At 37.3% G+C, this 24,808-nt stretch overlaps 1 protein-coding gene across 2 annotated transcripts in view; it reads right to left on the reverse strand.

Moving 5' to 3' along the window:
- Positions 1-24,808, reverse strand: part of galnt7 (UDP-N-acetyl-alpha-D-galactosamine: polypeptide N-acetylgalactosaminyltransferase 7) — a 31,857-nt gene that overhangs the window by 2,878 nt on the left and 4,171 nt on the right. Inside the window, exons 3-7 of one of the 2 annotated variants that reach the window (XM_052126391.1) lie at positions 11,455-11,621; positions 6,444-6,574; positions 6,278-6,357; positions 3,212-3,394; positions 2,171-2,288 (exon numbers count right to left, since the gene is read on the reverse strand). In XM_052126391.1, the coding sequence (XP_051982351.1) occupies positions 2,171-2,288; positions 3,212-3,394; positions 6,278-6,357; positions 6,444-6,574; positions 11,455-11,621 (679 nt within the window). Of the gene's footprint in view, positions 1-2,170; positions 2,289-3,211; positions 3,395-3,585; positions 3,769-6,277; positions 6,358-6,443; positions 6,575-11,454; positions 11,622-24,808 lie in introns of both variants that reach the window. The other variant, XM_052126392.1, reaches the window with a different exon arrangement.

Raw genomic sequence — 24,808 nt, forward strand, 5'->3', positions numbered from 1 at the left:
AGCCTGGAGAGGATTGTCAGGAAATGGCCATTCAAATGTGTGGGGAGCTTCACAAGGAGTGGACTGAGGCTGGAGTTACTGCATCAAGAGCCACCACACACAGACGGGTCCTGGACATGGGCTTCAAATGTCAAATGTCTTACCTGGGCTAAAGAAAAAAAGAACTGGTCTGTTGCTCAGTGGTCCAAAGTCCTCTTTTCTGATGAGAGCAAATTTTGCATCTCATTTGGAAACCAAGGTCCCAGAGTCTGGAGGAAGAATGGAGAGGCACACAATCCAAGATGCTTGAAGTCCAGTGTGAAGTTTCCACAGTCTGTGTTGGTTTGGGGAGCCATGTCATCAGCTGGTGTTGGTCCACTGTGCTTTATTAAGTCCAGAGTCAACGCAGCCGTCTACCGGGACATTTTAGAGCACTTCATGCTTCCTTCAGCAGACAAGCTTTATGGAGATGCTGACTTCATTTTCCAGCAGGACTTGGCACCTGCCCACACTGCCAAAAGTACCAAAACCTGGTTCAATGACCATGGTATTACTGTGCTTGATTGGCCAGCAAACTCGCCTGACCTGAACCCCATAGAGAATCTATGGGGCATTGCCAAGAGAAAGATGAGAGACATGAGACCAAACAATGCAGAAGAGCTGAAGGCCGCTATTGAAGCATCTTGGTCTTCCATAACACCTCAGCAGTGCCACAGGCTGATAGCATCCATGTCACGCCGCATTGAGGCAGTAATTAATGCAAAAGGGGCCCAAACCAAGTACTGAGTACATATGCATGATTATACTTTTCAGAGGGCCGACATTTCTGTATTTAAAATCCTTTTTTTTATTGATTTCATGTAATATTCTAATTTTCTGAGATTCTGAATTTGGGGTTTTCATAAGCTGTAAGCCATAATCATCAAAATTATATCAAATAAAGGCTTGAAATATCTTACTTTGCTTGTAATGAGTCTATATAATATATTAGTTTCACCTTTTAAGTTGAATTACTGAAATTAATGAACTTTTGCACGATATTCTAATTTTTCGAGTTTCACCTGTATATCTCATGTGTTTTCTGATATTATTATATTATAATACAATACTGTATTATTATATTTTTGAGGATTCGATTTGATTTATATACACAAGTAATATATATTTTTTTCCTATTTACTTCACCTTCACCTGGAGCTTTTATTTTGACACTGAAAATGCAATGTGTAATTTACAATGTTCTGCATCTGGTGAAACGCTGTCATTTTCTCCTTTTCTGTTATACTGTTCCGCCTTTGTATAATAACTTGTAATGGTTACTAATGTTTGTAATTGTGCAAATGGTTGAACATGCAGTACTTTTGTTTCACAATGCATGTGAACTGCTCTAAAAGTGCTAAAACACAAGCCCATGAGCCTACGCGTGCACACAGAGCAGCACGTCACCCGTTTATTCTGAAGTGCAGACAGACCATGTTTATCCACCTATAATCAAAGCCCTTTACAATCACATATGACAATATCACTGTTTGCATGTTATTTTAATTTACTGCGCTCTTTATGAATCTTAATGTCCAAATAAAAAGCAAATTAATTCACGATTTTTGCTATATCGCTTAAATTTGAGACTGTTCAAAGGACTGGCCGATATATAGAATATACAAAATATAAATCACAATGATTTTGCTGATAATATTAAATTAAGTCATTATTCACTAAAAATCTTCAGTGATCTTCCCCTCCATTGTAGCTCTCAAATCAGATTTGTGCATATGCATACTAATATTGAAAATGGTGCTTGAACACGCGTCATGTCAGGTTTGACGTCAATAATGGCAAACTTTAGATTTTGCGCATCACACGACCAATCACAACACAACATTTTGAATGCACAAGCACAACAATCACAATAACACTTGAGAGCTGTGGTGGAGGGCGAATAACGACTAGAATTTCGGTCTCCAACACATACTGTAGCTATTTTGGCAGCCCCTGGTCACCATCCACTTTCATTGTATGGCAGTCAGCATGACCGTTCTGCTGTACAACTTTTGTGCTACACTGAAGAAAGAAATTTAATATGGGTGTGGAATTGAGGATGATTAAAATAAAAAATTTTGAGTGAAAAATGTACTTGTGTGTGTGTGTGTGAGTGTGTGTGAGTGTGTGAGTACATATATATATATATTACCTTGTAGGAGATCTCAAAGTTTTCTCCTCCCCAGATCTGAAGGCCTGGATCATAGAGGCCAAGCTCAAAGAAGAAATCTCTCTCTATTGCAAAGAGTCCACCGGCCATGGCAGGAGACCTGATACACAAATTTAACTGTCAGCAATGTACTTTTCACACACATATACACTATTTTACAGCATTAAGACCCAAAAAGACCCAAAAAAGAAGTTAAAAGCTCACAGTCTTCCCAATATTAGTACGTTTCATGCTTTAAAATGGACAATGTCCTGTTCCAGAGTATACGTAAATCTGCTAAATGATTGTTCATTTTAAGGTGTTTTACATTGCTTGTAAAAACAAACATCAGTTTAAGCTTGCAGAAAACAGTACAGCATAGTGTAAAGAAAGTAATGTTTTTCCATTTTATGAATGCCTGTAAACTGCAATACACTTTGCAAAGGCAAAACACAGAAACTACACATTTGCCAAAATTTATTTCTGAGTGAAATTAATTTTTTTAGGCTATTACCTGCCCAGCAACAAATGGGCTTGACTCAACTATGCTCAGATTCAGAGAAAACAGTGTTGAAATTACAGTAACTTCAAAATCCAGTTTAAACTTTGAAGCCATTAGTCTCACTGTAGTTACTGTCTTTGTAGGGCAGTTATTCCATGTCACAACAACAAAGACAATTGAGATTATTTGTTAGACAACACAGAAAGGAGATGTTTGCATGAAAAGAGATGCAGGAACAAGGGTTGTGAATCATTAGTTCTAAATTCTAGTAGTGCATAACTAGTTATAGGGACCAGAAGAGCATTATTGGAGTCATAAAATATGAAGTATTCTATTCAAATCACCTCATTGTTTTATGACCCCTTCATAGCAGTTAGTTAGTTGGTTTTAGCACTTTGCAGTAAGTATTTTTAAAAGAACTGATCTCAAAAAGAAGCAGAGGTAAGCAGATCACCACCAAACTTTAGAAGAGAGAGACAACCATTGTAAAGGTCTGTTTCCTTATACTTGTTGTGGTTGGCCCTATTTTGTCTCTAAATTACCGATAAGGCTCAGTTTTATTTTTTCTGCTCTGCTTCTCCTTGCTACCCAGAGGCACGCGTTTCCAAAGCATGCTCCAGTCCCATGCTCCTCTGGCAAAGCCATCCTCATCCCCGCCTCCCTGGGACTCGATGGAGAAAGTATCGCCGTTTATGGAGTCTATGAGAGGCACGGTGCACACCGTTCTAGGCATAGCCACAGAGGATGGACAAGAGTGCAATGGGGAGTTCCATGCAATCAAACACAGGCACACACATTTACATTCAACACACACACACACACACACACACACACAAGGGAGGAGGGGAGACAAAACAGGAGAGAGACAGAATGGGTTTAATGATCATGCTTCAGGGAGGGTGAAGGCAGCATTTACCGATAAGGCTCGGACTTATGCTTTCTCTTAGCCTTCTCCCTGCTGCTGAGAGGGACCCTTTTCCACAGGAGGCTCCAGTCCCAGGCGCCTCGCGCCAGGCCATCCTCATCCCCGCCCTGCTGGGGCTCTATGGTATAATCATTGCCGTCTATGTAATCTATCAACGGTACTGTGCAGACCGTTCTGCAACATTAACACAAAATAATATTAACAATACATTTATGGTAAGATAAATTTAAATCCACCTTACCTGAGTAGAATATTACAAAAATAAATACAATTTCCATGTATTACTATATCAACATATTTCCATCCATTCACTCCCAGGTAATAGAATATACATTTAAATGTATATACATTTTCCAGTTTATTAGTCAAAAAGGATTTTTAAAAATCCTAATATAGACTGTGCACTCTAAAGAGCAATTGTTAGCTGATTAAATATTTTGGGGCTGAAATTCTTTCCATTAAATCTTAAAGGGATAGTTCAACCAAAAATTTAAATTCTGCCATAATTTACTCACCTTCATGTTGTTCCATACATGTGCAATTTTCTTCTTTCATGTAAAACAAAAGTAGATGCTACAAAGAATGCTAGCCTCAGTCACTATTCACTTTCATTGCATCTTTTTTTCCATAAAATGGAAGTGAATGGTGACTGAGGCTAAAATTCTTTCTAGCATCTCCTATTATTGTTTCATGAAAAAAATTAAAAAGTCATACTGGTTTGGAAGAACATGACAGCGATAAGATAATGACAGAATTTTCCCTTTTGGGTAAACTACTCCTTTAAAATTCTATTAAAGGTATAGTTCACCCACACATGAAAATCCAGTTATTGTTTACTCACCAGTGTTGTTATAGCCCCATATGACTTTCCTTCTTTTTCCTAACATAAATTATATGTATATTGAGGGAACAAAATTTGTGCTCAGTGATGTCATACAGTGGCAGTTTATGGTGACAACCGCTTCAAAAGGACACAAAATTATAATTCAGAAGTCTAATAAATTATTGTACGCTACTCATGTCTTGTTCTGAAGTAATATGATAAGGTTTGGTGAGAAACAAACCAAAATATAACTGATTATTTAGTGAAACTCTTGACCGACCATTGATTTCCTGTGCGCGTTCATGAGACAGACTGCACGTGAGCTTTAGAGCTCCCTGCACGAAAGCAGGCCGCTGCAGCCGCTTGCGACAGGCCGAAGAGGAGGACCTTGTACTGATATGCCTGGCCGTCGAACGCGAACCGTAAGAAGGCTCGTGTCGAGGCAGAATGGAGACGTGGAAGTACACTGCGTCCTTCAGGTCTACCGCCACGAAACAATCTTGATGCTGAACGCAGGTTAAAATTCGCCTCTGCGTGAACATTTTGAACGGGAGTATGTGTAAAGTCCGGTTGAGAACTCGCAAGCCCAAGATTGGCAACCCACCGCCTTTTTTTAGTACGTTGAAGTAAGGGCTGTAGAAACCCTTCTTCATTTTGGCTGGAGGAACAGGCTCTATCACATCCTTAAGTAGCAATCTCTGCTCGTAAGGTGCTAGCATTTTCGTCGCGCAACGGAGTAGAGCGAATACCGCTGAAACGAGGCGGGAGCCTGGCGAATTAAATCACGTAGCTGAGTCGGTTGGTCCTGGCCAGCCAACGCGACAGGCTGGGAAGCGCAAGCCATGCGTCTAAGCTCTGTGTGAGGGGCACTAAAGGGACGATCATTTTGAACGTACCGGGTGGGGCTCGCGGCGGGTACTGCAGCCCAAAGGGGGTGCGGCGAAAGAAAAAGCGAGACGGTGGGCGGCTGGAGTGGCGTTCGTTTTGAGAAACAAAAGCCGCGACCGCAACATTGCCATGGTCATGTCCTCGCAGTAAGAACATGAACCATCCACAAACGCTGCCTCGGTGTGATCGCTACCCAGGCACACGAGGCAGAGTCTATGACCGTCAGATCTGGAGAGATAATGGCCACATCCAGGAACTACACAGCGGCGGAAGGGCATCTTTACAAAGACGCGTCCTGAAAAGGACATTCAATGCCCGCTTGTGTATGTTGCCCTTTACCAGAAAACAAACTCTTTTAGAGAGAAGCGGTGTCGAAGCGCCCAGGGACAGAGTCCGCACAGCGTGCAGAGAGGCGAAAGCCGCTGGAATGCGCAGTCAGATTCAACAGAAAGCTCTCTTGCAGAGGTGGGTGAAGCAGTCGTGACACACAGCTCGCTGATCACACAACCGTTCCGCTCCGAAGAAAAAATCTGTCTGGCATTTGCTTGCCCGCTCCCTTTATACCCGTATATCTGGGGGCGGGCCATGCAAATTCTGTCTGGCAACTTAACATTGGCCTTTTCTCAAGTTCAAGTTCAGAGGTACGCAAGGCTCTCAGAAGAGACCCCTTGTGTCACTACAATCGACACAATGTCGAGTGAGTGACAGAAGGGGAAAGAAAGTCATATGGGGTTATAACAACACAGTGGGGAGTAAAAAAATGACTGAATTTAAATTTTTGGGTGTACTATTCCTTTAACATCCATGACTGGCACTCACAACAATTAAAAAATTATATTTTTTTTTGATATTGCCAGGTTTTCCCATGACTGTGTGAACCCTATATACATTTATAAATCTGTATTAAAATTATAAATCTTTCCTCAAGGTCCCTTCAGACAGCATAAAATAGGCCCAGATGTCAAGTCATACCTGTCCTTTGAAATGGGGGCCACCAGTGGGGCATACCAGTTCAGTCCAACTTCACAATGAGCATCCAGGTAGATTAGCACCTGAGCAGAGAACCACAGTGTGAGACAAACAAATACATAAATTCATATAGATCCATTAAACAGAAAGTAGACTATGGGGCCAAAACCTGTCCCAGAGTGGCTTTGCGGGCTCCTATGCTCCTGGCCTGAATCAGACCCTCTCTCTTCTCGTTGCGGAACAGCTTGACCAGTCCATTCCATTGTTTTATGTAATCCTCCAGCCTCTCTTTAAGATGAACTATACAACACAACACAAACAAAATACTTTTAGGCTTTGTACACAGTAAGTATGTTTACATGCACTCATTTTTGTCAGTTAAAATTAATTCTATCAAACTACAGTATGGTTTAGACAGTATTAACCCTCCTCTGCAGTAGCATTAAGCACGCTCTGCGACAGAGTAATAATATCTTTCCAAAGTGTCAGCTGAGGCACTGTCAGGTGCTGGTCATGCTGCGAACTGTCACTCAATTTGACATTCACACTTGCCAATGTGACCTTCTACACTAGTACACTACAGAAAGACAACAAATTTAGCGATGGATTTGTTTTTCCGGGTTTACTTAAAATATCAGTGAGGAGCGGACAGAATTAGCGATGCACCATCCGATACATGGACATTTTTAACTTGATTGTGTGTTGGTCATGGTCGTTACAGTCAAGCTGCAAAAATGGCATAAAAGAACCATTAAAAGTAGTCCATTTGAATCATGCATTTTAATTAAAGTCTCTTGAAGACATACCGTAGCTTTGTGAATCTCAAATGGTTGGGTTTAATAAATAAATATATATAATGTAGTCTGCATGCGCAGCACTTTCCGTAAAAAGCGATGCTCTGATGTGTCACAAATACTCAAACCAGCCAGTCTGGCACCAACAACCATGCCATGGTCGAAATCTCTGAGATCACATATTTTTCTCCATTCTGATAGTTGATGTGAACATTAACTGAAGCTCCTGACCTGTATCTGAATGATTTTATGCATTGCACTACTAGTTTGTGTACAGGTGTTCCTAATAAAGTGCTCAGTGAGTGTACATCTCAGATGCAGATAATCGAGATAGTTCAGTTCACTTCTAACATGCATTGAGATCAGAACCATAGAAACAATTCACCAAATTTTGAATAAAAAGCTTATTAAACTACTGTGAACTAGCCCATACACAGGTACTCCTAGGTCAACATCTTCCTGGAGTGTTCCAACAAAATATATGCCCCAGGGTTGAAAGTTCAGAAATTATGGCTGCAATAGAATTATATAAATACAGAATTATAGAATTAAATTATATACATAAAAAATATATAATATTTATTATTAGTAGTAGTATTATACTGTATTTTCTTTACAATACAATACTATTTAACTTGACCTGCTTCCAAAAAATATCTGTGATTGAAAAGTGGATTGATATCCTATTACAACTGAAGTGAACAAAAAAAGAGGACTGATATTTTAATCCAGATACAAGTTGAAAAATGTGTAAAGGCTTCTACTGAAAACTTTCACTGGAATTACTGTTAAATTTGCTAGAAGACTATTTAAAAATTACGTTTCTCTTAAAAGGCTACACAATTTTTTAAGTAATCGCTTTTTTCTTCTCCATTATATAATTAAATAATGTGTAGTTAGATGTTTTTTTTTTCTATTCATATAAAAAAAAGAGTATCCCCAGTCAGTTCCAAACAGTGAGGTATATATATTCTAAACTGATTAAGAAAAAAACAACTCTACAACAACACAAAAATAATGAGCAAATGCAGACAGCCCTTAAGAGTAAACAAAGTATTACCGGCCTTTACTACCAACAGCTTGAAACATTCTATCCAAAGACATCAAAATCAACATAATATATTCATTCTACAGCACTGCATTAATTCTAAAATTCAGTGTGAATGATGAGTAATAATCTCCATTCCACACAGCCAGCTTGCCTCAATATTAAAGCATAGGTGCTCAGCATTCATCTTTAGTCAGACTGCCTACATGTTACGGCAAGACTCTTTCACTTAAAGGTGCATTCAGTAATTTGGAGCTAATTAAAAAGGTTTTACACATTAACAAATGAATTGTGTTTTTGTGAAGAGTGATCTGATTGGTGTACACTTAAATGAGACGAAGACTGTACTCATAATACTTTTGAATAAAATGTGTTTTTATTATACATGGGGCAGGTCTGGTGATGCGAAGAGTGAAAAGAACACAATGGAGCATACTTATTATTGTGCTTTAGAAGCAGAGACAACAGGAGATTCAGTAGCTGTACTGCCGAAGAAGCAAAAATGGTCCTAAGCAAGAAGACAGAAGACCGGCAAAGACAGAAAACAGAGTAAACATTGGTACGGCATACACAAGGTGGAAAGATTTGACGATGAAGAAAACCTCAGTAGTGATACCGATGCTGCTTCTTTTTTGTTGGACAGGTAAGAAATTATTAATTGTTTAGACCACTCTCTAAAATAGTATCAGAGGGATTTACAGAAAACTCATACAGGTATCCCTCAAACTTTTTTAAAATTACACGTGTAATCAACATATTTTAGTAATGGACAATTTTCAGCTGTGTTCACAAAGTAATTTCTTTGTTATCAAAGCTATAGTAGGGGGGCCCACCTAACACCACCTCTATGAAATGGCATACTTTTAAGCTACATTTGTTTAGTAGCTTGGCACAGCATTTCATGTGGATTTTGAGTAAACCATGACATCGGTTTGCTTGGAAACAAAAAAAGTTCTTCAAATACAGTATTCATGGACATGCTAAATTTGATCATCAAAAACAATTCTAATCTTTCATTTACCATAACATTCTGTATCATTAGATGAGGTTTATTTTACGCTAAGCAGTTTTCTAATAAAGGTAATAACTGTCTTTAAAAATAATGTGAAACTTTGCCAGTCTCCAAACATAATTGATATAAGGGACAATAATAATATGTCCTTACCTGTAGAAGTCTGTTTGCTTAAATTCTGGCATTTGTTTTAGGCAAGGCAATTATATTATAGTACAAATAAATAACTTTAGAAATTACCTCAAACTGTGACATTTTCCAGATGCAAATGATATTCCAGAGCTGGTGGGGGCAGCGGAGATGATCATGCTGATCCACGTCGATAGATGGCAGTACAGCATCTAACATTACTATCCTATCGGTACTTAAATTACATGAAGAAGAGCAATGCTAATGCGAACTAGAAAAATAATGAATGCCACTACTGAATGCCCCTTTACGAGTGCAGAACAGAGTCACTAGAGATTGATTTCTAAAAAGTCATTCTTCACTTCCTTAAACCTGAAAACCCAGTAACTGCTTAAAGACAGTGACAACACAAAACAGACAGCATATGAAAATCCCACAGAGCACAGGTACCTTTATCTTAAAGGGTTTTTAGTGAAAGAGACAGAAAAAAGGATTTAATAGGACCCTAGGAGTCCTCTTTAAAAAAATCAAAAGTAAACAGAATGAAAATCAACTCCAATTCAGTCGTAATAAGGTCTGTACAGTTTTCATTCACATTGTTCTCAGAAACCAGCCCATTTGAATATTATATTATTTGAATATTAATTGGCATTATATTGAATATTAAATATTTCAATATTAGATATTTATCAATAATTTTTATCAAGATTTCTTCACTATCACAGGAAGTACCTCCTTATGGGTAAAAAAGCCAATCACCTTTTAAATTCAAACATTGAATGTCAATCAACTAGAGAATGCGTATACGCATTAGCTATACAAGCCAGGATCATTATACTTTTTTTTGTAATAATCTGAGGTAAAGAAGCACAATTTATGATACCAGTGTTGTCAGATTTTACAGCTGATTTGAAATATATTCTTTGATTGTACTCTTGACCAACTGTTTTGAGGATTTCAGTCTTAACTCATTCAAGTAGACAGGAGCTACACTTTCATTACTGCAAATAGCTTCCAGGGAGCGTTCCAAAGATGGCAGACAGTGGACTGTCTTGCTATAAAGACTTTAGGTGTGTCCCCCACCGCACACTTCTCCACTATTTTACGTAATTTTGAAGTATTTCTGAAGTGAAAATGCAACACTTTTGATGCACTTTTTCAATTGTGAAACGGAGTGTGGACTGTTGGACACTTCGTGCACTCTACGCATGTGGCCATACATAGCCGAAGGGGCAGAGTTACCAGTAGCGATGGTGATCTGGCAAAACAATTAAATAATGAAGAATACGGCAAATAGCGAAACTTCTGTGAAGACAGCACCTTACAAAAGTGAGTTAAACACTTTATCATCATACCATGCTGTGAATATGTATACTATTTAGAAATAAGTTTTGAACTGAGGGTGGATCGCGTGCTAAAAGCTAGAGGCAATGCATTGCTTGGGTTTGAAACGTCACTTCCGGCAACTGTTAAACGGCAAACAGTTCTGTGTAGTAAATAAATGGTAAAGTGTTCCATTTTGGATGATACTACACTTTGAAAATGCATACACTGCATGGCTGAGTGCATAGTACATTTTGTAAGTGCATAGTGTGTCGTTTGGGACACTGAAGAAAGATTTGTGATGTCATCTTGTTACATTTACCTAATATTTTGAATTTCGCAAATATAAAAATAAATTTAACATTGATGTAAGTTATGAGGAAAACATACACAAATATATGTATACCTCCTCTGAGCCTCAATAAATACAGTCAGCATCAATGCAACTTTCCTGTGCTGCATTTGCAGTATAAATACAGCTTCAGTTGTCTGAATTTTCATTAAATTGTCTGAATTTATTTGTTGAAGTCCCCAACAAGCTCTGACCTTGAATGAAAAAATTACTGACCTCATCCAATCGGTTTACATGTATTCTAATGTATATATAATATTATGAGAATGCTTTTTAGCTTCTGGTCTACCTTCAATGAGATGAAGTTCAGAAGACCCAAAAAACAAGATGGTCTCCTGTTTAATTACATTGGGTGGGGATATGATTTTCAAGGATCAGAAAACTAGCAAACCAGAGATGGACTAATTTTACTGTGTTTTTTACTTTTATTCTGATATCAAACTATGGTCTACCAATCAGTTGAGAAAACAGTTAAAAACTGTCCAGTAATGAGTACACACATGCTCAAGGTGACAGTTTTACCTTTGTTGCTATAGTCATCAATCATGACGATCTCAGCCAGGTATCTCCTGGGAGTTCTTTTGATGACGCTGTGCACCGTTCTCATCAGGGTAGACCAGCCCTCATTATGGAAAACAATGATCACACTGGAGGTCAGGAGGTTGTCATCATAATGCCAGTATTTACACCTGAGGAAAACATACACAGTTAGAAAATGCTCTATACTCTATACTATAGCGATGTGGCATAAAATGAGACTTTTCCACTGCAAGTTACAGTTCCACTCGTCTCGACTCTGCTCGCATTATTTTTCTGAGCTTGCTTTTCCACTGCAGTTTAGTGCCACCTTAAAGTGGATGGGATTATAGGCTGATCATCATAGTTGCGCCGCCTCTACTGCCGTGACATCATCTTAAACGCAACACAAATATTACTGACCATAAACAATAACACGAATGCTAGCTGTTAGCTACTAGCTCATTGTGCTGAATATAGCTGTTGTTGCATGGTGATTTTACACAAGTGTAACAGTTAAATTGGCCTGGTTGTTTTAGAAGCAAGCTTTCCAGTAACTGGTCAACTAAATAAAATGAATATTTCAAGCTGAATAAAGAGTTAACACAACAAAACATACCCTCCTCCATCATGGACTCCAACAACGCTGTGGCCGAGTTCAGGGCACTCTCCTTCCCATTGCTCGCCGGTCTATTGCCATAGATAGCATCCATTTGATCTAACCACTTCCACTTTCTTCTGTTTGAACCACTCCGGCTGTTGAGGTCCTTGATGGTTCTGTACATTTTGTTTTACTTTTCACTGCACTGTTGGCCCGTATGTGGCCAACAGCTGAGACAATTCCTAAAAGTCATTTTTTTTCGTTCGTCACTAACGAGAGGAACATCTGCACCTCGTTTATTGACCACGGCATGGCTATGTGCACTGCCATTTCTTTTTACAATTCGAAAGACATGTGAACAAGTGATACTGCGATCGCTGTTGCTAACTTTAAAACTAGTGGGTTGATGTCCCATGTCGCAAATCCAGTGACGCTGGTAATGACACTTCTCTCTGATCAATCAGTGATCTGCAGGGTTTTGACGTCACATTTAGTTTTGGATTGGTTCGCTTGGAACCTCGACCGAGGTGGTACTAAAAAAGTACCAGGTACCAGGTACTATCCACAGTGGAAAACCCCAAAAAGCGAGCAGAGTTGAGTCTAGTTGAACAGTGCAGTGGAAAAGCCCCAAAAATTAGGTGGCTTTCTCTCTTCTGAGGAACACAAAACGAGATGTTAGGCAGTGTGTTAGTCTCAGTCACCACTCATTTGTATTGCATCTTTTACCATACAACAAAAACTGAATGGTGGCTGAGGGCTAACATTCTGCTAATACGAGTCATATGGGTTTGAAACAACATGAGGGTATGTAAATGATGACAGATTAGAATTTTTGGGTGAGCTATTCCTTTAAATCAGCAGTAGATTCTTTCACACTCACATCACCCTCCGTGCTGTGGAAATCATTTGTTAGACAGGAAACAGTGACATTTCCTAATTCTCTGTTTCTAAGCTGAAAGCTCAAGTGTAGCCTCATCCAGTTTAATCAATTTCCAGTAAGTACTGTTGTGTGCAGGACTGGCAGAAAGATTGTACTTAAACTAGGAATTGCACAAGCTTGATGCTATTTTTAGAAGGTTTGATCTTACAGACACATCTTATACAGTAGAAACAGAGAGAGAGAGACAGTAAAAACAGGATAAAATGAGAGGACTGCTGAGTTATGAACCTGAAGTATGTGCAAAAATGCAATGAATGATGTAACTAGATAGAAAAATATGCCTTTGTTTGTTTGTAGATTCCAGGTGGATTATTTGCATTAAGGCTCAATTAAGAACTTTTATGTGCAAGTTCTTAGATGAATATCCCTAGTTCAATACAAAATAAGCTCATTCGAAAGCATTTGTGGTATAATGTTGCTTGCCACAAATAGATCATTTTGACTTGCCCCTCCTTTTCTTAAAAAGAAGCAAAAATCTGGGTTATGGTGAGGCACTTACAATGGAAGTGAATGGGGGCCAATATGTAAACGTTAAACTACTCACCTTTTCAAAAGTACACTGATCAGCCATAACATTAAAACCACCTGCCTAATATTGTGTAGGTCCCCCTCGTGCCGCCAAAACAGCGGCAACCTGAGATGCTATTCTTCTCACCACAATTGTACAGAGTGGTTATCTGAGTTACCGTAGACTTTGTCAGTTCGACCCAGTTTGGCCAATCTCTGTTGACCTCTCTCATCAACAAGGCATTTCCATCCACAGAACTTCCCCTCTCTGGATGTTTTTTGTTATTGGCACCATTCTGAGTAAAGTCTAGAGACTGTTGTGCGTGAAAATTCCAGGAGATCAGCAGTTACTGAAATACTCAAACCAGCCCATCTGGCACCAACAATCATGCTACGGTCCTAATCACTGAGATCACATTTGATCCCCATTCTGATGGTTGATGTGAATATTAACTAAAACTCCTGACCCGAATCTGATTGATTTTATGCACTGCACTGCTGCCACACGATTGGATGATTAGATAATTGCATGATTGATTGTTGGATTATGCCACAAAAAAACCATGGAACTATGATCACACTCATGCTCTCAAGAGAGCAGCTCGGAAAATGGAGCGCATGTGGAAAAATACAAAATTTGTATTTTGTGGTGCATGGAAGGGTAGTGTCTGTAGCTACAGACAGGCACTAAAAGCTGCCAAGTCAGCATATTTTAGTAAACTCATAGAAAATAACCATAACATTCCTAGATGTTTATTCAGTACTGTGGCTAAATTGGTTAGGAATAAAGCCTCAACTGAACCAGATATTACGTCGCAGCACAAGAGTAATGACATTCATGAGATGCATGAATTATGCAATTAAGCACCTCAGAAAACAGTGTCTAATAATTTTCCTCAAGTGCAACTTCAATCCTTCTCTGTCATAGGTCATGAAGAGCTAACAAAACTTCAAAACATCAAAAGCCACAACATGTTTGTTAGATCCTATACCAACTAAGCTCTTAAAAGAGGTATCTCCTGCAATTTCAGAACCTCTTCTTAATATTATTAACTCCTCGCTATGCTTTGGACATGTCCCAAGAAACTTTAAAATGACAGTTATCAAACCGCTTATTAAGAAGCCACAACTTGATCCTGGAGAACTGGCTAATTATAGACAGATTTCAAATATCCTGTTTATGTCAAAAATACTGGAAAAGGTTGGTATCCTCCCAAATATGTTCTATATAGTATTTCTACAGAGAAATAGTATATATGAAGAATTTCAGTCAGGATTTAGGCCTCATCACAGTACAGAGACTGCACTTATCAGAGTTACAAATGACTTGCTCTTATCATCTGATCACGACTGCATTTCTCTTCTTGTGCTTTTAGATCTTAGTGCTGCATTCGACATGATAGATCACGACAGGATCTGAATAGGCTAGAGAATTATTTTGGCATTTGTGGAGTTGCAATAGCATGGTTTAGGTCATATTTAGCAGACCTAAACCATGTGAGGAATTGTCAAACCAAGCAAAAGTAAAATATGGAGTGCCACAGGGATCAGTTTTAGGGCCTCTGCTTTTCTCCTTGATGCTTCCCCTGGGAGATATTATCAGGAATCGTGGAATAAGTTTCCACTGCTATGCCGACGATACACAACTTTATATTTCTTCAAAACCTGATGAGATTTCACAATTCTCGAAATTAGCAGTGTGTATCAATGAAATAAATGTTTGGATGGCCAGAAATTTCCTTTTACTCAATTCAGACAAAACAGAGGTACTAATTATTGGATCAAAAAACTACAATAAATAAGCCACTACAATATAATTTGACTCTCAATGGATGTACTGTTACATCATCTTCAACAGCGAAGAACTTAGGTGTTATATTTGAATATCTAATTACCAATGTTTGTAGAACAGCATTCTTCCACCTAAGAAATGTTGCTAAATTAAGGCACATGCTCTCTGTTGCTGATGCCGAAAAACTAATTCATGTGTTTATGACCTCAAGACTAGATTATTGTAATGCATTACTGGGAGGATATCCAGCAAGATCAATAAATAAACTTCAATTGGTTCAAAATGCAGCAGTCAGAGTGCTAACGAGAACCAAGAAATATGATCATATTAGCCCCATTTTATCATCATTGCATTGGCTACCTGTTAAATTCCATATTAATTTTTTAATTCTGTTAACAATGTAACATGTTTGAATGGTCTAGCTCTGCAGTATTTAAGTGACCTTCTACCATGCTATATTCCATCACGTTCATTACGATCGCAAAATTCTGGCCTGTTAATAGTTCCAAGAATATCAAAATCCACAAAAGGCAGTACATCTTTTCATATGTGGCTCCTAAACTATGGAATAGTCTCCCTAACACTGTTCGAGGTGCAGACACACTCCCTCAGTTTAAGTCTAGACTAAAGACTCATCTATTTAGCCAGGGATACACCTAATTTATCCTCCACAATTAGGCAGCTTTAGTTTAGTCTGCAGGAACCAGTAACCAGAAACATTGATCATGATTTATATCTCTGCAATAAATTGAATGGCATCTATGCTTATATTATTTTATTTGTTTCCCTGGAATATTCTGCTCAAGGAAAAAGGTTATAGGGCTACTCTGTGTCCATTCTTGAGGCTGCTTGTGATGTTTGGTGCTACTAATTTTGCAGGTAAACCTTCTCAGTGATTAAATTAAATATAAAAGTAGATCTCGGCATCATTGACATGCAAGCAAAAGCAAGCCAGAGATGAATATGTGAATGTATTTTTTATTTGTGCAAAGGATACTCGCCCGCTTTGCGACAAACATTAAAAGCTCTATAAATTTCTTTTTTTTTAATTATTATTAAAACTGAATAATAAATTAACAGGGAAGAAGAGATATCAAAATAAATGTATAATCTCTGCCTTTATTCCATTTTTTAATGCCTGATAGAAAAGTATCTATCTTTGTAGAGCAATACAATACTTAAGGCAATTGCAGAATAGTCCCATTAGTCACAGATACACTTCATAAAATTAGTACACAACTATTTCTGGGCTTAAAAGAAACAAAAACCAAATCAATGTAGAACATTGCATCTCAAAAGCAATACAATGCCCCATGCACTATAAAGCCCGATGTGGGCCCCTTTAACAAAATAGTTACAAATATTAATAATTACACACATCACCTTTACAAATTTGTTTCAGTATTTTACATGAGTAAAAGAAACTGTTATATTTTGACAAAATGTTTCAGTTTCATTTGAAATAATCTAAAAGGTAGAATCTATTAGACCTCATTTTATATCAACAGTGGCAGTTGTAGTTAAAGTTTCGAGATGTGTTTCAGCTAGTATTTATTTTTCATAAATACATTAATTTAATATTATTATTAATATTATTTAAGACTAGCACACTGACCTAACCATGGTAATGAGGAGCCTTTCCTTCTGTGTAATATGTGTATAAATATGTAATATTAGGTAACAAATGGGATAATAATGGGCTCATATAAGAAAATATGCTCTTCAATTTTTAAAAGTGGGAGAGACAACTGTAGATTTTGTTGTTGACATCAACAACAAAAATAATGTCACTTTATGCATGTCCTTGTACTGGAAATCCATGAACAAAACTATGCAACATAAAAGGAAATGCGACCCAGGATACATTAAATACAGGTTATGTTTGATCTATGGTAGGTCGACACTTGATTTCCAATGTAAAATCTGTCCTGAAGCAAAACCAGTTGAGAAGCACTGAGATAAAGGTACAGACAGGAGCAGTATATGTTAACATTACTTTAAAAGCTCACACTGCTGATGTTATTTTTAATTTAGTAGTTAATTTAACATGTAAACTAACATGCTTCAGCTATATAACATGTTATAGTTACATTATATTTTTTATCATGTTTATAATTCTGTTTATTATAATTGTTAGCTTTCTTATTTTTTCTATTTATTTTCAAAAGAGAGACTTTTTTTTTTTTTACACATACTTCAATAAAAGAAATGGTTTCAAGTTTCAATTATAATAAAGTGTTTGCTCAAAAATAAATAAATAAATAAAATAACCCTTCTGTTTTCACTGAAAATACTAATTGTGTAATACTGTATACTGTGATATTTTCTGAGACGGTTATCAAACCGTGAAAATCTCATACCGTTGCAACCCTAGAAGACACTTTGGGCTTTATTTCCCAAGTTTCTGAATTAATATATGTTGTTATATTTTTAAAGTTATAGAAGCTGAAGTTTATTGTAATGGAAATATTTTGTGCTGAACATGTTTTTATAATCTAAAAAAACAATAATAAAAGTGCCAAAACAACCCAGAAATACAATGATCTCAAAGCCACAAGTCTAAAGAAGTTATGTTTCAAATTTGAAAATTGTCTAACAAAAAATTAGGTTCCTGCAAGCTTTCTTTCTCTGAAAATTTCTGCCGGTGTACTGAGTAAAATTAAGGCTCCGCCTTTCTAGACGACACAAAATCTGACTGCACTGCTTGGCTATTATGAATAAAACTATGCCGCCCTTTTAAAAACAGACTTTGGAGACATGTTTATTTGGTTTAAGAGACTCTAATATATAAGATAATATACAGTTTTACAACATGAATGCTGCTCAGATAGGAGATAGTTTGTTGAAGAAAGATGACGAAGGGTAATTCTTTCAGGTGAGATCTCATGTAAACAATGGAGAATATATCAATATTTCTCAGATTTATCAATTTTATGGACAAAAAGTGCTACTGGATGATTTTCAATGAACGCTTGCCATGGACAATTGACCCAAATGTGGCAAACTCGATTCATCTGGCGATCACGTTTTCATAACAAAGGTATGAAGTCCCGTTTTAATATTGCATGTTTTCATTTGTACTCCTGGCACTAAATTTCTTTTTCTGAAGCATTGCTATTGTGAAACAGAGATCGGATATCAATTTTGAACCCTTAGACCTTTGAAAGGTGTATAATTTGTTAAAATTAATTACATTTATAGACGGTAAATTCTATATTAAATGTAAGTAGAGTGACGTCACCACCGTGTGCGGGGGGGGAATTGCTTATCAACAGGTTAAAGGATTGACATCAGGTTAGATACTTTACTCATGTACTTGTTCTTGTTAAAATGTCCCGATACCTCACATCATACAACTGAGTCGAGCTGCTGTTGTGAGAGCTGCTGAACAGAGTTTATTGAGCACGAACCGAGCATACTCTTCCAGAACGTCCTCTGTAGCACTGGGAAGTATACTGTATTTAATTGGTTCATTCTGATATTTCATTGAAACAAGAAAAAGCGCATTAAAATACTTGCATATCTACAAAATAAAATGAAGCGCAATCATTTTTATCTAATTAAAATTGTATTTGTAACGCAAGTAACAACAGAATAGAAGTTATAATTCTATAGCTATAAAGAGTATTTCCTTGAAAAAGAGTAATTCCTTGCATCACCTCATAAAGTGATCAAATGTAATCTGATTTTGATTATTGTAATGGGTCACAAACAACACACAGTAGCAGATCTATGTTCTTTGAAGTGCCACTGAATGGACGTCAAATAATATAAAAATGTGAATAAATGAGTATAATATTTTGTATAAGTTGCATCACTGTTCCATTATAAGTTATTTGTTAGTGAAATACCCTATCCTTTATTACATGTATAGGGCCTACAGAAGCACACCATAGACCACAAATTATGATTAAAACTCACATAATATTATGCGTACAATATAAAGATTATGCATAATGGCAATCTAGTAGCTTCTAGCAATATTTTTCATTGTTACAGCGATGCGGTCCATGGCACCTTACTTTTTTCTGCAATTCTGGACACACCTGAACTAACCCCTGGTCCCTACAGCAACTGACTCAGGCAAGCATAAGCCAAGCCTTCACATGTGATATGGGCTAGATTGTATTTATGCACTATTGTATAAAACACACACACTCACTTCCCTCACAATACCATGCAGATTTCCTGCACGAGCCTGCAACCCACTAAGCCAGAGAGAGTACGGCTTTCTTTTGACATGGTTTAGTTTTTTTCTTTGCCGGATATAGGTTTCAATGTTCTCGCCTGTGCAATGTCATAAAGGCCAAACTGTGTTACATGGCACTGCAAAGCTACTCAACTGGAAGAGCAACTAATTCTCTTGACGTTCAATCTCACTGGATATCAGGGGTGTGTTGCACTACTCATAAACTTGCTAATGCCGTCTCATGTAAACTGTTCTTCTAAACTTTAAAATAAAGACGCTCTTTAGCCACGTTTAAACATCTTTTAATACCGAATCTCTGTGCTAGAAAGAAGAAAGTTGGTTTGGACACACTTAACTGAATGTTAATGAATTTATTTATTAATAATTCACCTCTTTATGAATTTATTTACAATCTAAAATGTTCATTATTTTTTGTTTGTTTGTTATATATATTGGGCGGCTGTGGCTCAGTTGGTAGAGCGGGTCGGCCACTAATCATTTCCTAGTTTTGATGACTTTACTATTAATCTAAAATGAGAAACATGGTAATAATAAAGAATGAGTAAATTTGTCCTTTGACTGATACTCTACATAAATAAGCATTCTTACTTAAAGAAAAAGAAAAAAATTCAGAACACGCAGATAACAAACAAGCCTGCTCATCCTGCTAGTGAACTGTCTGCTACCTCAATAACTGCTATGTGCATAAAACACTATCTCATAGTATGTTATGTTTACGTTTTTAGAAACTGTCATCTTTTTGCACTACTGAGTACTGGTCGGCGCTGCACTGTGTCTATTGTCCTGTTCATTGTCAGACATTTGTTGTACTGTCCCGTACTTTGCACATGTTTGCACGTGCACTTAATATAGGTATATATAGGTATTTTATATAGGTATTTTATTTCGTTGTGCTGTCTCATGTGGTCCTGTGTTGGTCCTTTGTTGTTATTATGTAGCACCATGTTCCTGGAGGAACGTTGTCTCGTTTTGCTGTGTACTGTACTAACTGTATATGGTTGAAACGACAATAAAAACCACTTGACTTGACTTGACTTGAAATGCAAACCTATTTTTCAGTACCTAAATCTCTAACTGTGAGACACAAGTGAGTCCTTAACTGTCCTAATTGACATAGTGACTCATGCAAACAGAAACACATGCACATACTTGTCTGGAATTGAGTGTTTGTTTTGTAAACAAGGCATGACTGGATTAAAAACTACAGCAAAGCATAGCACTGTTTAAGAGACCACTAGTGCTTGAACAATGACATCTTTTGACAAAAATTGGAATCACTGTATAGTCACCAACTATAAAGCTCCACCCACCCTTGGGTACTGCTGCTCACTCAGACAAGCTTTAAAGAACTTCACATAGAAATAAATTGGCAATTTCCATAAACAAAGAAATTTGTAGTAAATGTGCTCATAAAGTAGAATTTTAAGTTAAATTACACAGCAGCAGGATTAAAAACTAAAGACTGCGAATTAAAATGGAGTCAAATGATTCATAGTCATAATGAAATCAAAGTTAAAGGTGTGATGTAAGCGATTTTAGCTGTTCTAGAATTTCCAAAAATTGAGCTGTTGGATTAGCCATGCCACCTCTTTCCAAAACCCTGCACTCCAAAGCTACCAAATGAGATTTATTGGAGACAGACATAGAGCAAAAACAACAGCAGCAAAATAGCGCCCTCAGCTGACAACTGTTATGAGCAACATGGCATAAAATTGGCACTAAGCATCAATAATTTGCTGCACCTACAATACTATGAGAACGCACAAAATGATTGACAGGCAGAAAGCATCAGAGACCGCGGCTCCTAGACACATTATTGTTTGCTGTTTACAGAGTCTAGTGCTGTCACAGAGACAGGTGATATATCTCATGATTCATATTTCATTAATATCTTTCAGGGAGTAGGACATTTTTTTGCATACCTCTCCATGAAAAAATACAATTGCTCACAGCAACTTTAACTAAAAAGAGAAAATACTCATTCGATAGCGATTTGAACTTAACAGTATAACATTAGTGTAAGTGAACAGAATTGTTCCTAATATTTCTATAACATACCCACCATGATCCTGTGAATGCTTAATTTACTATAACTTCTAAAATAACCTGGACATAAATTAATAAATTTATTCACGTAAATTTATTCTTTTTTAATTAAAGTTAATTACTTTATTTACCTTAGGGAAAATGTCCTTATTAAAGGGGTCAAGAAATGCTATTTTCTTTTTTTTTTATCATTTTATTATCTTCTCGGAGGTCCAATGATAATGTTATGAATGTTTTTTGTACCAAAACATTCACAATTTAGTAATATATGATCATTTTCCACCCTATTTTTGGCCCTCTGTCTGAAACGCTCAGTTTTGGCCTTAGTATCTCCTCAAAACTTCAACCTAATAAACATAACTTCAACATAGCTTCACTGTTATGATTGGCTAACATCATGCAGCCCCTCAAATTCAGCAAACTCAATCGGAAGAACATTATAAAACAAAATTGCAGGGTTTACACATAACGCACATCCAACATATTACATCTGAATATATTAAACTGTTCATCTCAAGCACAACTGTTAACACTCAGCACCATAAACTATCAAACAGACACTTACGTTACTTACGTTTTTGAAGTGTTTTTAACTGCCCTATCCTTCAATAACAGTTCCTTTGCCATCATGCAGTTACCTCCATGACGTGTTTGTGCTCCGAGCAACACAGGCAACAGCTGAATGGAAGAGAATTGCAACTTGAGTTGTAACTTGACACCGCTTCTTTTAAAAGCGGCACGGGATATGTACATATCAAGCTGTCAAAGATGTCTGTCTGGTGTATTAATATACTCATAAATAATCAAAAATAATCCAGATGGATCCCCTTTGGTGTTTTGTTTGGTACAGTTAGCCACACAAGGCCTGCTCTCTTGACCTGCACGCCAGTGTGCGGGGCCAAGGGTGCGATGAAGCATGTTGTGGAATGTGTAAATACAAATGAGCAATGTTTCGTGACATCAAGAACAGACAGATTTCAAAACTGGATGTTTTAGCAGGGTGGCAACTATAAACGCTCTTTTTAGTCTAGGGAGGAAGTTTGAGTTCTGAAATTTTCAGTATGTATTTCTAGTTACCTCTTACATGTCTAAATATCAAGGAAAATTTGATTCTCCGTTTCATAACCTCTTTAAAGCTATACATATTCTGCATCTACCAGAGACTATTTAGCAGAGACTGGCTACTTCTATTATTAAAATCAATGGGAGAAATTGGAACGCCCAACAGTCAACAGATGTAGAAAGGAAGTCCCGCCCTACAGGTAAAAGAGCCAATCACCTTTTAGATACACACATCACCTGCCAATCAACTCGTGAACAAGCGTGCGCATTAGCTATACAAGCCAGAAAAAATTTGTTTTTAGTGAAATCTGAGGTAAAGAAGCACATTTTATGATGCAATTGTTATCAGATTTGACTGCTAATTTAAAAGAAATCTTGACAAACCATTTTGGAGGTTTCTGTGTTTCCCCATTCAAGTGGAGCTGCACTTTCATGACTGGAAATAGCTTTCCGAGAACATACCAAAGATGGCCTCTACTGGACTATAATTGCTTGCTAACAGTCTTTGATAACAGTCACAAGTCCTTTTTGTAACCAGAATTCTTTTTAGAAAGTCAAATCTTTGTGACACCTGCGCTAAAAAATCTAGACCTAGCAAATGAAAAAGAATGCAGGTGTCTTCAGATGCATTTATAAAAATTGAAGTTGTTTTTAAATTGACAAGGTGTCTAAAATAAATGTGGCGGTCTTGCTCGAGGCACTGTAAAGGATATTACAGACATAAAATAATAATTTTCTTAAAGCTGCTTTAAACGATGTGCATTGTGAAAAGTGCTTTACACATAAAAACTAACTTGACTTAAAAAATGAGATGCGGTGCAATGGTCAAAAACGCAAAAACAGCGCAGACGCAAGCAAAAACAGCCCCTAATTTGCCCTACACTTGAAAAACTGACACGAAAATGGCCCGAAACCTGATGGTTTGTCGGGTATCATTGTGCTCAGATAGGGTTGAAGACCTCTATTTGAAATGTAGAATAACCAAGTAATTTAAGTACTCGAATAAAGGTGTGTCATACGGTCCAAATAATGACTATCCCTGCATATACTTAGCTACCATTTGCAAAGGAGGCCAAGGAATGTCAAAAATGGAACAACAGAAGATAAACATTTCATTTTTAGTCTCTGTATGAACAAAAATCACTTGCAGCACATTTAAGCAAAGTAGGGCTGGGCGATAAAACGATATCAATATTTATCGCCATAAAAACCTCGATGATCATCAATCGATGATAAGCTTTTGAGTAATTTTCAATATTTAGCATGCGTTCTACATCTAAACATGCGTGTTGCTAAAAACGCTTTGGCTTTCTTATCGTATGTTTCCACTGGCGTGTAGTGAGTGAATGTGTGTGAGCGCTTTCAATTCCTTCCTATGGACGCTGAGCGACAAGCTTGCGAGGTGGATTGTAAAATTGACAGCAGCGCAGGGCAAGTGATTGCCTAGCGTTGGGAGTGGCTTTGTGTGGATTTCTGCTGCGTCAGTGGAAACGCAGCCTCAGACTGTATTAAGTTGCTATTGCCCCCGCTACGCAAGTCACCGCGTTCCGAATCCGGACCCCAGATTGATTCCATCTTGACTGCAAGACATCATGCCGATGGTTACGCCCTCTCATCTTCTCTAGTGAGCAGCACAACAAAACAACAGTGCCGGTTACATCATATCTGATCTTTCTGGGCTTTATTCTTGAATATTTTTCTCTAGCACCGAAACACGCTTCACTGATGCCCTGTCCCGTTCCACACCCGCTTCCTCTTTTCCCCACATGTGAGTAAACATGAGGTGCGTGTTTCCAGTGCCTTTAGACCATAACATTTTTTCTTTCTAAATGTAGTTTTATTAATCAGCATGTTCCAAGCCTTTAATAATAAACAAATATATTTCTGTTCTAATTGTGTTAAATTATTCAGATTTCATCATCTCTGACAAGGATGAAAGACAAAACAATTACTAGTTTGTATCCTAGTCTTTCTCACTTTAATGAAAATAGAAAAATGGTCCATTCAGACTTTTACGTTTTCAAAAGTTTCTCTCTGGAGATACCCCTGAACCCCCATACAGTATCATTCCTCAGTCACAAGGGCTTCTATGCCCCCATACTTGGATATCTGTATGTTAAGAAATATGAAAATAATTTTAAATGTAAATATATATATATATATATATATATATATATATATATATATATATATATATATATA

The sequence above is a fragment of the Xyrauchen texanus genome, chromosome 5, assembly GCF_025860055.1.
Source record: "Xyrauchen texanus isolate HMW12.3.18 chromosome 5, RBS_HiC_50CHRs, whole genome shotgun sequence".
NCBI classification, from domain to species: domain Eukaryota; kingdom Metazoa; phylum Chordata; class Actinopteri; order Cypriniformes; family Catostomidae; genus Xyrauchen; species Xyrauchen texanus.